The sequence below is a fragment of the Marmota monax genome, unplaced genomic scaffold, assembly GCF_021218885.2.
Source record: "Marmota monax isolate L192 unplaced genomic scaffold, Marmota_monax_Labrador192_F-V1.1 WCK01_AAM20220418_F8-fsc00012, whole genome shotgun sequence".
Lineage (NCBI taxonomy): Eukaryota > Metazoa > Chordata > Mammalia > Rodentia > Sciuridae > Marmota > Marmota monax.
Window position 1 is genome coordinate 1,170,485 of NW_026695227.1, and position 15,217 is coordinate 1,185,701.

General features: G+C 40.3%; 2 protein-coding genes across 9 annotated transcripts in view; one reads left to right on the forward strand and one right to left on the reverse strand.

Moving 5' to 3' along the window:
* Borcs5 (BLOC-1 related complex subunit 5) overlaps positions 1–15,217 on the forward strand; it is a 118,062-nt gene that overhangs the window by 88,239 nt on the left and 14,606 nt on the right. For 2 of the 4 annotated variants that reach the window (XM_046436268.2, XM_046436267.1), the window contains exon 4: positions 6,904–7,599. The exons of 1 other annotated variant lie outside the window; for it this stretch is intronic. In XM_046436268.2, coding sequence (XP_046292224.1) covers positions 6,904–7,134 — 231 coding nt within the window. In that variant the 3' untranslated portion in view covers positions 7,135–7,599. Of the gene's footprint in view, positions 1–4,889; positions 5,046–6,903; positions 7,600–15,217 lie in introns of those variants that run through there. One more of the 4 variants, XM_046436270.2, reaches the window with a different exon arrangement.
* Positions 11,423–15,217, reverse strand: part of Dusp16 (dual specificity phosphatase 16) — a 104,702-nt gene continuing 100,907 nt past the window's right edge. For all 5 annotated transcript variants that reach the window (XM_046436264.2, XM_046436260.2, XM_046436261.2 and 2 more), the window contains one exon: positions 11,423–15,216. In XM_046436264.2, coding sequence (XP_046292220.1) covers positions 14,049–15,216 — 1,168 coding nt within the window. In that variant the 3' untranslated portion in view covers positions 11,423–14,048. The remainder of the gene's footprint in view (position 15,217) is intronic.

Here is a 15,217-nt window from a genome sequence, read left to right on the forward strand (position 1 = left end):
TAATGTAACACTGTTGTAAGATTTTCAGTAGCAAAAGTTCAGAAGAAAGATAAAGCATGTCAGCAAAAAGCACAGTGGTCCATTCTCATCTGATGGTTGTAAAAGCCTTAAAGATAGTGAGTGTAAAAGAGATGAGGCATAACCATGAGCTCCTGCCTTAGTGTGTCTATTGGAAGCCTCAAAATGTCATCAGCTTTTTCTGCCCTTACTACATTTCTTACCTTGCTTTTTCATCCTTCATATAAAAGATGTTTCTAGGCAGTTTCCATTTTAGTTCATATACATTTTGTCATTTATGAAGTTCTTTTTTTTTCCCGAGACTGCTTTGGTGTTTTGTTATTTTTTTTTAAATTAATTTTTTTTAGTTGTAGATGGACAGAATACCTTTGTTTTATTTATTTATGTGGTGCTCAGGATCAAACCCATACCTCCCATGGATGAGGCAAGTGCTCTACCACTGAGCTACAATCCCAGTCCCCTCTTTTATATGCTTCTCTGTCCCAAAAGGGCTAGATCCAGTGGATCTTCTGCAGGACTTTTCTTTGGGTCTCTATCCTGTTTCCAGTGGCTTTTGACTGGCCTTCTGCTTCTTTGCTTTTATCTTTTTCTTTTGGTAATGAAGCCAGTCTGTGTTCAGCTATGCAGTTATAGGTCCATTTCCTGGAAAGGGTCTTCATTCTCCTTTTAGAGATCCTGAAAACTGATTTTTTTCTAACTTAGGAATTCAATAATTCAGAAATGTTTTAGTGAGACAGAGGCCCTGGGGAAGTTATCTGCAGAAATCCTAAATTTGGAATTTCTTCTCTTTTTCTTTCTTTCTAAAAATTACAATTTTCTTTTAATTGATGCATAATAATATATTTATAGAGTACAATGATATTTCAATATAAGTATATATAAACTATAATCAGATCACAGTAGTTGACAGAGCCATTGTTTCAAACATTTATCATTTCTTTGCACTGGGAACATTCAGAATCCTATTAGCTATTTCGTGAGATACAGTTAGTTGTTATCAACCATAGTTATCCCACTGTGCTCTTACAGAACATTAGAAGTTATTCCTCCTATCCAGCGGCATCTCTATTAACTATGAACCACCCTTTCTCCATCCCCACCCCCACTCCTTACTCTTCGCTGTCTCTGGTAACCACTATTCTACTTTCTGCTCCTATGAGATCAACTTCTTAGTTTTCCACAATGAGTGAGATCACACAGTATTCACTTTCTGTGCCTAGCTTACATCACTGAACAGTGCCCTCCAGTCTCAATTGCAACCTGTGCAGCTGACGGTATTGGTGTCCTTCTTTGTGGAGTGGGCTGGCTACAGAATAAAAGCTAAGAGAAAATGACGGAAAAAAACCCTACAGTATATGGGAAGTAATTTTGAAAAGTGGGGGCAGGACAGCTCTTCCATCTTAGGGATCGAGCTTCCACGCTGGAAAGAGAGATGGAGCCTGTGCTTGCTTCATTTACATGGGGGAACATCAAAGGTTTTTCATAGTATGTTCTTTGCCAAATAAGGTAGGAGGTGGGCTGTCCAGTTCCCAACAGGTTACACCCAACTCCTGAACTGTGAGAGTTCTCTCTAGTAGAGTGAAGACAGAGATCTCTTGCCTTGGGCAATCTGATACCCACGGGAGAGCTGGGATAGTTTCCATGGCTCGGTACTGAGTAAAGACCCCTCAAGTAGCTCATGGGTGGCTCCCCACACTCTAGGATCATCCATCTTGACACAAATGACATAATTTCATTCTTTTTCTGACTGAATAATATTCCTCTGTGTGTGTATCACATTTTCTTTTTAAAAAATATTCTTAGTTGTAAGTGGATCTTTTTAATTTTATTTATTTATATGCAGTGCTGAGGATTGAACCCAAGGCCTCAACCATGCCAGGCAAGTGCTCTACCATTGAGCCACAACCCCAGCCCTTCACATTTTCTTTATCCATTGGTAGACTGCGATTCCATATCTTGACCCTTATGAATAGTGCTACAATAAACACATGAGTGCAAGTATCTCTTCAGCATACTGATTTCTTTCCTTTGGATATAGGTGTAGTGTGGGGTAGTTCTATAGGAACCTCCATACTGTTTCTGTTATGGCTGTACTTAAACTCTCACCAACAGTGTGGAAGATTCCTTTTTCTCCACATCCTCTCCAGCATTTGTTATTTTCATCACTCTGTTAATAGCCATTCTAATTTGGGTGAGAAGATCTCTCATTATGGTTTTGATTTGCATCCCCCTGATGATTAGTGATGTTGAGCATCTTGTTGGCCATTTGTGTATCTTCTTTTGAGAAATGGCTATTCAAGTCATTGGTCTGTATTTCATAAAATTTTGTTGTTGTTGAGTTGTTTGAGTTTCTTATAAATTCTAGATTTTAATCTGTTATTGAATGATAATTTACAAATATTTCCTGTCATTCTATAGTTGTTTCTTTACTCTGATTGCTTCCTTTGCTGTGCAGAAGTGTTTTAGTTTGACATAATCCTATTTGTCAATTTTTGCTTTTGTTGCCGTGCCTTTGAGGTTATATTCAAAAAATCTTTGCCTAGACCAATGTTCTGAAACATTTTACCTGTATTTTTGTCTACTAGTTTCAGATCCTAAATTTAAATCTTTCTTCTATTTTGAGTTGATTTTTGTATAGTTTGAGAGATGGAAGTCTAGTTTCTTCTGCATATGGATATCCAGTTTTCCCAGCACCATTTATAGATGAGACTATCATTTCTCCAGTGTAAGTTCTTGGTGCCTTTTGAAAATCAGTTTGTTGCAAATACGTTGCTTTATCTCTGGGTCCTCTACTCTGTTTCACTAGCCTGTGTGTGCTGTTTTGGTTACTGTAGCTTTATAGTATGTTTTGAAGTCAGGTATTTTGGTACTTCAAGCTTTGTTCTTTTCCAGGATAGCTTTGGCAATTCAGGATCTTTTGTGGTTCAACACCAATTTTAGGAGCATTTTTCTCTCTTTCCGCTAAGAGTGTTCGTGCCAGCCAGGCTTGGCAGCACGCATCTATAATCCCAGCAACTCAGGAGGCTGAGTCAGGAGGATTGCCAGTTCAAAGTCAGCCTCAGCAGATTAGTGGGGCACTTAGCAATTCAGTGAGACCCTATCTCTAACAAAATGTAAAAAAGGGTGGGGATGTGGCTCAGTGGTTCAGCATCCCTTGATTCAATCCCTAGTACTGAAAAAAAAAAAATGTTCATGCCATTTTGGTAGGGATTGTTGGTGGTTGTGGTTGTTTTTTCCCTATATTGAATTTTGAGAGGTTTTTAAAAATGCATTTTGGATATGAGTCTGATATCAGTGTATTGGGAATATTTTCTTAGTCTCTTGCTTTTTTATTTTATTAATGGTATCTTCTGAAGAGGAGATTTGAATTTTGATCAATTTAACTATTTTTTTTCTTTTATGGTTAACATTTTTTGAACCTTAGAAATCTTTGCCTACTCCAGGGTATTAAACATTTTTCTCCTATGAGTTTTATCTTCTTAATTTCTACATTTAGGTCCTTGATCCATTTTCATATTAAATTTTGCATATGACATGAGGTATAAAGATCTGTGGGAGACCAACCTTCTACGTAACTGAGTTACACTCCCCGTCTGGGTGCTGAGGTGCTCAGTCACAGAAATGTGGCAGAGCTTCCCCACCCTTCTTGGGTTCAAGGGTCGAGGGTCGGTGTCTGGTGCATGGGTGTGTCTTGCTACAGCCCCATGGGTGAAGTTATGCTCACCTGTTCCTTTGTAATATAACCCCTTGCCCTGTTTAGGATAGAATCTTCCATGGAAGTGCCTTGTGTGTGGCCCTTTACTGTGCCCTTGGGTGTGGCCTACTGAAGTGTTAGTGGACATGAAGATAGACTCAGCCCCCTGAAACCTGACCCCTTGCCTCATTTGAATAGTTTCTCCTCAATAAAAGGCGTCAGCGCACATGCTCTCGCTCTCTCTCTTCCTGCGGACCCTTAAGGTCAGAGGAGCTGTCAAAGCGACCCCAAAGAAAAAGGTATTTGTGGGCTGGGGATGTGGCTCAAGTGGTAGCGCACTTGCCTGGCATGCGTGCAGCCCAGGTTCGATCCTCAGCACCACAAACAAAGATGTTATGTCCGCCGATAACTAAAAAATAAATATTAAAAAAAAAGAAAAAAGAAAAAGGTATTTGTGTCTCTTGTGTGGTTATTTCGTGCAGCCCAGTCAGCCCAGTTTACCTGGAGTGACCCCTGAGCCTTCTAGTTGTGAGAACAGAAACCCGGCAGAGATCCAAATTCATTTCTCCCCCATATGAATATCTAATAATCCTTGCAAAAATTTTTGAATTTTTTTTCCCTATTGAATTACTGTGTAGCTCAGTAGTAAAGCACTTGCCCAGCACATGCGAGGCTCTGGGTTCAGTCCTCACCATCACATAAAAATAACACAATACCTTTATTTTATTTATTTATTTATTTATCTACAACTAAAATTTTTTTTTAAAAAAATAAGTTGATCATGTGTTAGATCTATCTTTACTTTCTGTGTTCAGTTTCATTGATCTATATGACTCTGCAATATCACACTACTATGATCATTGTAATGTTATAGTAAGCCTTGAAATCAAATACTACATATCTTCAAACTTTCTTCTTTTTCAAAATTCTTTTGGATATTCAATGTACTTATGATTTTTTTTCTCTTTCCACACTTTTTATTGGTGCAGTATTGTGCATAATGATGGGATTTGTTGTTACATATTTGTATATGCACATAATATAACAATATAATTTGGCCAAATCACTTCCCCATCCCTCCCCTTCTCCCACCCTCTGATCCCTTTCCTCTACTGATCTCCTTTTGATTTTCATGAGATCCTCACCCACCACCTTTCTTTTCTTTTTTCCTCTCTAGCTTCTACATGAGAGAAAACATACAACCCTCGATCTTCTGAGGAAACTCAGTGTTATTGAATTATTTTGTTTGAAGCTTGCTCTTATAATTCTTTTTGTATATTTCTGGATTTGACTTGCTGATAATTTGGGTCCATTTATGGAACGGATCAGGCAGGTGAGCAAATAGGCCACACCATCCATTTTAGATATGTGGAAAAAGTTTGAGCACATTCAACAGATACTAAATACCTTAATGAAGCCTGCAGTTATACCCACAAATAATGTTTTTTTCATCTGTCCTTTGAAATGTACTATCACCAGAGACAGCAAATGAATATGTAGGGCAAGGTTTAGAGATGAGTTTGATTAAACCTTGAGTTTTTTGAAGTCAGGGGCTTTATCTCATTCATTCAACTAGTGTTAACAAAGGCCCAAATTACAGTGGCTTATACAAATTGAGTTTATTCTTCTCACTCAGGCCTACTACTGCTCTTACTCACAAAAGGCTGCTTCTACCTCACTGCTCTATCAACCAAGGACGTGACCTTAGGTGTTCTCATGGTCTTCACAGACTGTATCCACATTTTAGCAGCGGCAAAATGGAGACAGGGATCTGAAAGAAGAGAAGCAAAGATTGCAGGCCAGCTAGCTTCTAAGGAAGGTACCCAGAAGTTGCCATGACCATGTGCATACCATGTCACCCACTGGAACTTAGTATGTGGTCACAAGTTTTGGGGTTTGAGACAGGAGTTATGGAGAATAAATAGTTGTTTGCTGTTTATTGGGAAATGAAATAGATGTTTACTTAAATGGTTGTTTTTTAAAGTGTAGAAGTTCCTGAATCAAGGTTATTTGCAACTTTTATCTTTCTGAGTTTCCTGGAATAGTAACAATATATTTAAAAAAGACAGTGGAAAAGTCATGTTAACATACACAGTAAGCTGTGTGTGTGTGAGTAGTTTTGGTTCTCAATACCTATGTCCTTAGGACCTAGCATGGTGCATGGCACATGATTGTAATAAGTATCTGTGACTAGTATATTACTAGCTCATACTGAGCTATACAAAAATATTTTCTTTCTTCCTTTTCTTTTTTGCAGTGCTGACTTGAACCCAGAGCTTCATACATGGCAAGTGCTCATCCATAAGCATCCCCTAGCCTTATTTTCTTTATATCCTTATTCTATGAGCTTTTTTCTATTTTAAATTCTTTTATTTCTACTTTTTAAACTTGTTTTAAGACATACAAACACATTTTAGCCTAGGCCTGTACAGGGTCACCACTATCACTATCTTCCACCTCCACTCTGGTCCCACTGGAAGTTCTTCAGGGCAGTAACGTGCATCTTCTTCTGAAACAAACCTGTTTTACCATTATTATTTTTTCTTTTTTTTTAATCAGTGGGAAGAGTTCACTGTAAAATAATGATTGTAAAGTATAATAAATCCACAAACCAGTAACATAGTGGTTTATTATCAAGTATTAAGTACTGAACATAATTGTATGTGCAGTGCAGTGGGTTTGTTTACACCAGCATTACCACAAACATGAGTAATGTGTGATTCTTCAGTCTCACCAAGACTCTGATGTCACTGGGCAACAGGATTTTTCAGCTCTGTTGTCGTCTTATGGAGCCACTGTTGTGTATGTGGCCCTTTGTTGACTGAAATGTAGTTGTGTGGCCTGTGAATATAGTTCCTGTTTTTTGCAGATGAGGACCGTGAAATAGAACTCAGGTGGTAGAGCCAGGTTCAAATCCTTGTCTGATTTCCAGAATTCTTTTTTTGTAGAGAGAGAGCAATAGAAATCTCAGGATTTCAACAGGGTGTAAACAGCCCTCCCCGAAAGATGGTTCTGGTGTAGCAGTTGATAACCTGTGTCCATGAAGGGCTTTTTATCCCCTGCCACCTCCTATAAAGCTAATCGGTTCCCACTGACCTGTGGGTCTCTGCCTCATGCTGGACACCTGACCCTCCTGAGTGGACTTCGATAAACAAAGTTTAATGTGTTTTACCTCTTTTTGCCTTTTATAGATGGATCTGTCTGTAGAAACCCTCTTTAGCTTCATGCAGGAACGCCAGAAAAGATATGCGAAATATGCTGAGCAGATCCAGAAAGTCAACGAAATGTCTGCCATCCTCCGCCGCATACAGATGGGCATCGACCAGACGGTGCCGCTGATGGAAAGGCTCAACAGCATGCTGCCTGAGAGCGAGCGGCTAGAGCCCTTCAGCATGAAGCCGGAGCGAGAGCTCAAGCTATAGCACTGCTGGTTCCCACCTGCCAGGCTGCTTTTAGGAGGCAGAGATGCCAGTAACCCAGAGGACATTTGGAGCCCAAGTCCTGTGGTATGACCAAGGCCTGAAGCTGGTACAAGGTCTGGGTCCTCACTGCAGTGGACACTGCATGGACTGCCACTGCCAGAATGGACTGTCTTTGCCCATCTCCTTCCCTTGATGCGAATGCCCTGTGTGAAACGAACAGAACTGATTCTTGGTGATAACTGAAGTTGGAACATTACTAGAAATTGTTTTAAATGCTGCATGGAGAGTTATTTTTTGTTTTCTTTTTTGTTTTTTTTATTGACAGTATATATATTCTAGTGTAGCTACTGGAGTGAAAACATAGAAAAGGGAGAAAAATTTTTTAAGAAGCTATGTGTCTTCAATGCCCTTGTGAAATTTTACTCAGGCTCTGGGTTATGGGTTATAAACATGAAAAAAAATTAATCCAGATCTTTGTGTTCTTACTGTTTCCATCCCACTTCCATCACATCAAATCTAAATTGAGAATTCCCTCTTCCTATCCTGATGAAACACCGCCTTTCTTGTTGTCTACCAGGTTGTGGTGTCCCTTACATTTCATCATCAGAAAATGAAGACTCCCTTTCTCCACCTTCTGGAGATTCGTCTCATTGATTATTGGTTTCCTTGATGTAGGCATAGTTTAGGTTTCTTTCTGTTACATCATCACAGGCAGGACTCGTTTTTGTTTTAACCATTATTTAAAAAAAATTTGTTTTAGTTGTACATGGACACAATACCTTTATTTTTATTTGCTTTTTTGTGGTGCTGATGATTGAACCCAGTGCCTCCCACGCCAGGTGAGCGCTCTACCACTGAGCTACAACTTCAGCCCTAACCATCATTTTTTAAAAAATAACTTTTATTGGGTTGAGGCTGTAGCTCAGTGGCAGAGCGCTTGCCTAGCATGCATGAGGCACTGAGTTTGATCCTCAGCACCACCTTAAGAAATAAAGGCATACTGTCCACTTTACAATTTTTTTAAAAAAATAACATTTATGTGGTGCTGAGGATTGAACTTAGTGCCTCACATGTGCTGGTGCTAGGCAAAAGCTCTACCACTGAGCCACAACCCAGCCCCCCGACTGTTTTTTATCAGCCTAGTAAACATGTGGGACATGAAGGCTTTGATAGCAGTCTATGGAGATCACTCACTCAGCAATTCAGTTAATTGAGCTTATCCCATGTGCTAGACATTGTGCCAGGGATACAGACATGGCTATGCAGCCTCTGCCCTTTTGTTTGTAAAGAAAAAGACAAAACACAAAGTACTGTTGAATTTCTATGGGAGTAGGAAATGAAGCAAAGTGCTTAGTGCAGTACTTTGCATGTCATGGGTATTCTTAGGGGAAGAAAGGACTGAAGAAGCAAAGAAATAAGAAGTAGAAACAGCCCTAAGCAGGCAAGTGGAGACCAAGAGCCAGGGTTAAGAAAGTCCCTGGTCCAGGTCTTTATGTAGGCCTCTGCCTCATGCACGTTTTCTGGCATCTCCTTCCCCTAGATGTGGGCAGCAGCCTCGCCCCCAGCTCCTCCAGCTCCCGTAGAACTCCGCCTTTGGTATTTCTAAATTTTAGATCAGGTGTAAGTATTAGCTTTTCTTTCAGGTCACCTGTAGCAGTGAGGATGAAGGCTTAGACAAGGAGACTGCCAACTTGGGTTCTGGTGAGAGGTGTGAGCCTTCAGTTTATTGTTTGGAGGCCTCAGTTGTCCACACTCTTCCCCCATTAGGACTTACATTCCTTCCCAACTCACAATCTTCCTGTGCTCAGATGAAGCAGAAACAGCCAACAAAGACTATCTTCTCAGCTTCTATAACTGCTTCAGGTCAAATCCTTTGAACCTCATATTCTATATCATTCCTAGTGGTTTTTTTCGTAACTGAACCCTGACTGGGACCATAATATTACCCTTCAATATTTTACTTTTTTCTAATAGATTCTGGGAATTTTTTTTTTTTTTTTCAAGAAACTGTGATGGGTCTTTCTTGGTTAGTACTCACTCAGTGACCTACCTGGCCACTACAGGATCCTCCAGGGTTGGGAAGTCAGCTTGGAGTTGTGAGAGAGATCTGGGTGGAAGTTTCTAGCCTCGACTGGTAAGCCATTTGGTTTCCTTGAGCCTGTATTATACTTTGGATTTTAAACGTCCCCCAGAGGTCCACATGCTCAAGGCTTGTTTGCCTACAAATGGCAGTATTGGGAGGTGGGGGAGTTTTTATGGAGGTGGGAACCTAACAGAAGGAAATTAGATCACTGGCGGTGCGTGCTTGAAGAGCTATTGGGGACATTGGCCTTTCTCACACTCTTTTTCTTCCTGAATGCCATGAAGTGAACAGGTCTCCTCCACCACATGCTCTTGCCACAGACCCAAAACAACAGGGTCAAACGACTACAGACTGAAAATCTTTCCTCCTCATAAATTACATCAGGTGGAGCCGGGGTTGTGGCTCAGTGGCAGAGTGCTTTCCTAGCATGTATGAGGCACTGGGTTTGACCCTCAGCACCACATAAAATAGATAAAATAAAGGTCTATCAACAACTAAAAAATATTTTTAAATTATTTTAGAGAGATGAAAAGCTGACATACCAACCTTTTCCTTCTGGCAAGTCTGCAGTTCTAAAAACTAAATATTTAGCAGCAATGAAGAACATTTTTCTTGTCTGAGCAATAGTCCTGAGTCTTAATAATCTCTTTGGACACTCAGGGATCACTCTAAATATTCTGCCACATTTTTTTCATATCAGAAATCTAGACCTTCCCTATTTCCCCCTTAGTTTTTTTTTCTTTTATTTGTTCTTAGTTATATATGACAGTAGAATGTATTTTGACATGTACATACATGGAGAATAACTTCCCATTTTTGTGATTGTACATGAGGTGGAGTTACACTGGTTCATATTGAACATAGGTTTTTATTTTTAGTTGTCAAACTAGTCCTCCAAATTCAGAGCTCCCAAAGGAAAGCTTCCTTCCTTTTAATTATAAATTAGGTATTGACTCTCTCTTAAAAGCCTATTTTGCTTGTCTATCAATCTGTTCATCTGTATTTATGACCACTGTAAAAAGGGTACTATACTACAAAGTTTTATTAGGTAAATTAGGTCAGTAGAAGCTGGCCTTCACCCTTTGTGCATATAAATTTATAATATGTGAGTTGTAAAGTTGGGAGCAGAAAAGTAATATTCAAAGAAAAAGACCTAACACATTAGTGGTTAATATCAGAAAAACAAAACCTGACAACAGTATTTAAAATACCAGTGAACATTTTGAAGCTAAAAAATTTTTTGTCATCTTGTCCCAGAACACTCTGCCCTTCACAAACTGTCTTTATGGATACACAAGACTCCAATTTGGCCATATTTGTCTCCACATCTCAGAAACCTTCCCTATTTCCCCCTGGTTTTTGTCTAATTGTAGGTGTCAGATCCAAACCAGCCCTCTCCCAGCTGCTCGTGTGTTCTCTAAATGCCTCTAGCTCTACCTAGAGTGAACAGTTCGCTTGACCTTCAGGCCTTCTCAAGATCTAAGCCTTTTCACCTGAAGCCTCTTATACAAACACTTGTTGTTCTACTACCCTCCATCTCTGGAGACAGTTATTTCACATTCCCTTTATTCTTCTATCCCACCCATTTTTTTCCCTGCAATGTCCTCACCAAGGCACCTCTGGTATTGGCCTACCCTGGCCAGTCCTCCTTACTTTCAAATTTTCTTAAGTCCAACTGCAACTTACTCAGGAACCTTTTACAGTTCACTTTAGTGAGGTTACCTTGTGAGTCTTTTTTAGTCATTCCATCTGCTGCATTAAGGTAAATAGTTCATTCCTGTAAGGCATGATTTTTACTGCACTAATGAGCATATCCAGTGTCACAGGCTGAGAGGTAGGCCATTAGAGTACCCATGGCAAGGATAGAATAGATCCTCTGTTTGATTCCTCCATTTTTCCTGAAATAATTACAAAGGCATTAATTTTATTTTTCTTCCAAAATCAATCAAAATATTTACCAAGTCTTTGGTTTCTACAGTGTACTGTGCCTTAGGTATACACAGAAAGAAGGCAGCCAATGATATGTTAGCCAGCGATCCAGTATTCCGTGTGAATGGTAGTAGATATATCTGACACTATCACCACTTTATTTTGAGCTAAACCTTATTCGAGAATAGCAGAACAGGTTCCACCACACCCTCCTTTGACAACTTGGATGATGCTATTTGTCAATTTTACAGCTGCAAAGAAAGGTCCTTCCTCGTATTTATGTATAAACAGGTACCAGTTTTGATTTTATTTCATCATATTAACATACATGACACATCAAAATGAGAAATGCACAATTTAACCATTCAACAGCTTGCCTTGCTCCAAAAGAACACTATATTCATGTTAAACATTTATACAGTCTTTCCACCTAACTTTACAAATGTCCTAAATCAATTTCCAGCATTTCTCACACAGAAGCCTATTTCAACTCTTTAAAATCACCATTCTGTATCATCCTAGTAGACTCCAGGGGTTCCCCTGTGATTCCATGCTGAAGAGAACCAGCCTCCACATCACCCACAGACCCGAGCAGCTCCAGGACTTGCCTTGGAGGCTGCCCCTTCGGCATGGTAATCTTGATTCCAAGAACTGATTATTGGACATAACTGATCAAGGACTGACAGTTGTAGTGTATGACTATATCACAGTTACAGGAAGGAAGGGGGACCATAGCCAACAGAAACCCTAAATGACACAAGGCAAATTTTTGCCCAAAGATCTATTGAACCTGAGTCCCCCAAGCCTCCTGAAACCCTTAACGATGGAGCTATAGCTTTCATTTCTTAAAAAATGTTTGACAGATGTAACCAGATTCTGGAAGCGGGGAACTGTTAAACATTCGGTGTGTGTATACACAACACACCAAAAATTACTTTGTGAAACCTTGAGAATATCTGATTACATAAAAGATTTAAATGCGTATATAAAAACTCAGATCATTTCACAGAAATTTGTCAGTACAGTAATAATGTGCTCCCTATGCAGTTCATGCTCTTTTGTGTCCATTTTATACCCACATCATAGCACATTATTTGTACATAACCAGTATGTCTGTGAAGCTCATAAACCCCATGATCATGCCAGTCAGTTCTGAATCGTTATTCTGTGCTAGTTTTAGCAGTCACCATAGGAAACAAATCACAGCCTAGTCCAAGGAATATCCATTTCTCAAACATAGAAAAACCTGAGATATAAGTCAGCAACTAGCTACACTTACAGTAAAGGAAAGAACAATAACACCTGTCCCACTTCCCACCCCCCCAAAAAAAAGCTGCTGACATGAATTAAGGCTTCAAAAGAGGACCATACCGTAGTTGATAAAACATAAGCCAAGAAATTTAAAAGCAAATACATACTATCACTTGTGTACTTGTTCTAATTACCTTCTATTTTCAGCTGCCAGGATTGATTCCATACAGTGATTGTAGGTCAAGGACTGAGAAACCATCTTGGTCTTTTTCCATCTTGATATGTTTTACTAAAAACATGCCAGGGATAGTTTTCAAAATAGCTTGGCTATGGCTTTCCACTCTACTCACAACTGAACAAAATTCAACAGCCTTCTTCTCACCTTCCTAAACTGTTTTACTGAGTTTTCCTTGCTTCCTAAAGCCTCTCTCAACTCTATTAGTACATTTAAAAGTATGCAGAGATTTTAGAAATACCACCCTCATCACATGCCAAGAGGAGATGTGCCATCAAGGAAATAAGTTTCCTGTTTCTCCTCAGCATTTTTTTTAACCTTCTTAATATTTCTATAGTTCCCCGCCTAGGTGGTGTCCTATAAAATTCTTCCTGTTGTTACATTTTTACAAACTGGATCCATGCAATGAAATAAATGGAAAATATCTACTTTGGCTGAGAACTTGAAGGATCTGTCACTCTGCTATGAACCCAGACAATTCACATTTGACTTTAAACCAAGTTAATCTTTAATGAAAGGATTAACAATCCCATTTTAAACAATTCTTTGATTCATAAAAGGCAGGTAGACTTGTTTAGCCTCCCAATCTTGGCTTAAATCATTATACTGCCAGATTCCTAGCTAAGGTGAATCCTAGATGGTTTCTCTTCTCTTTCTTTAAATAAAGCTGAAAAGAAGAAAACAACCTACTCCATCCAGGCCCAACTGGAATTTTGTGCATAGAGAGTTTTAAATTGTTCTGAAAAGTATGACTAGCTACCAACCTATTCACAATGCCTAGAAAACGGGCTCCCAGACATGGTAGTGGTGAAAGCCCCGACTGTCCTGTCTGAGGTACTGGGTTTGTTCTAAAGTAGATCTGGGCGAGGCCCCTAATGGTCCATGCAGCAGAATGATGCTTATGTCACTCAGCTGTCAGGTGAGCTTGGATTTGTGAATCAGTTTGGATAGGATCATTTCTCTTGGATTTAACCATTAGGTTCTGTCCCTAAGAGGTCTACCCACCCGACCCACCAGTGGCTCAGTCTCAGCACTAAGGTGCACTATGGAAGGGACTGGACAAAGACAAATATTTGAGATCTCATTGTAGCACAACGTGAAAATGGTATGGGATTTTGTCCTCTGACATCAAAGTTGCTTCTGTAGGAGCAATAAATGTGCAATTCACGGAATACAAGTTGGTTCCTCTGGTTAGGGGGATTCTAACATCTGTCCTTCCACTTTTCTTGAGAGAAATATTAGCTCATCTCTCAAATGCAGATGCTAAGAGAACTGTGTTGATCCACCTTTTGCTTTTACACCACAGCTCCATTTTCCAAAATATATATGTATGTACATATATATATTTCAGATTTACAGGGAATATTTTTGTGGAAAAAAAAAAAAACTCAATAGAAGTCACAAGTGTCTTTCTTCTCAGGAGACCTCAATGATTTCCATGCTGCCTGAAAAGCTAGACTGACTGCCCACTTTCCCCAGCTCTTCCCGCGACCTGTTCTCTGACATGATGCTCTCTCCAAATTCCATTTGGCAGCTTCTACGTTTAAACTGCTTTTCAAAGGGGCTCTCTTCGTGCCAGCTCCGCCGTGAGTCAGCTCTGTCACTTGGCTTCTGCCGTCTGCGCACAGAATAGACTTGGTCACTGCAAGTGGGCAGCTGGCTACAGCTGTAGGCAGAATAACTGGCATTGCCTCCATAGATGGCTGAAGCAGAGTAAAAGTGAGAGGACTCTGTGGCAAAATACCAACTATTGGTCAAGGAGGGGGTAGAGGTCTGGGGAGCCAAGATATCTGAGTGCCAGCCCTTGAGGCCCAGCCCGGCAGCAGACTTGGTGAGGTGTTGCTGGCTGGTGGAAAGGCCGAAGAGGAAGTTGGTATGGTAATTGTCCTCCATACTCCCACTTCGATGCAGTGGAGATAAGAAGGACCTTTGGGTGCCACTGTTGCTGGTTCTTACTGAGTGTAGTCGCTTGCTCTCTGAAGGCCTGGTGGTCTGGGGCTTCTTAAGGATGTGGGCTTCCTCCTTATCTGGGCTGGTTTCTGGAGTCTGCTCTGACACTTCCTGAACTGGGGAGAACTGGCATAGCTTGTTGGTCCCATCCAGAGTAGTTGAAGGTTTGTAGTATTCCAAAGCATCTTCTGATGAGGAGAAACCATGTAAGGATGCTGCCATGCTGGCTGAATATGAAACTGATTTAATATCCAGAGAGAAGGAACGCTTGAGCTTATTGCTGTCTTCCAGCTTGTCAGAGGACAGGTGGAGCCCATTGAGTGCCTGTACCAGTGGACTGTCCTCTAACAGTGATGGCTGTAGGCTGGGCGCACTGGCAGGATGCACAGGCCTTTGCCCTGCTGCCTCTGAGGTAGCACAGTCAGCAAAGGGTGGACTGAGGGATGTCTCACTTTTCTGTCCACCCTCCAAGACTGCAGGGACAGGTTCATTTGGCTTTTCCAGGTGCAGCAGCTTGAGTTTGCTCTTTGGCCCTGATGCTCCAGTCTGGTTCTTAATCTTCTTTTCATAGTCAAGGAGCTGGCCCAGAAAATTGAAGTTTGGAGATATAGTAGGTCTTTTTTCTTTCACAAATC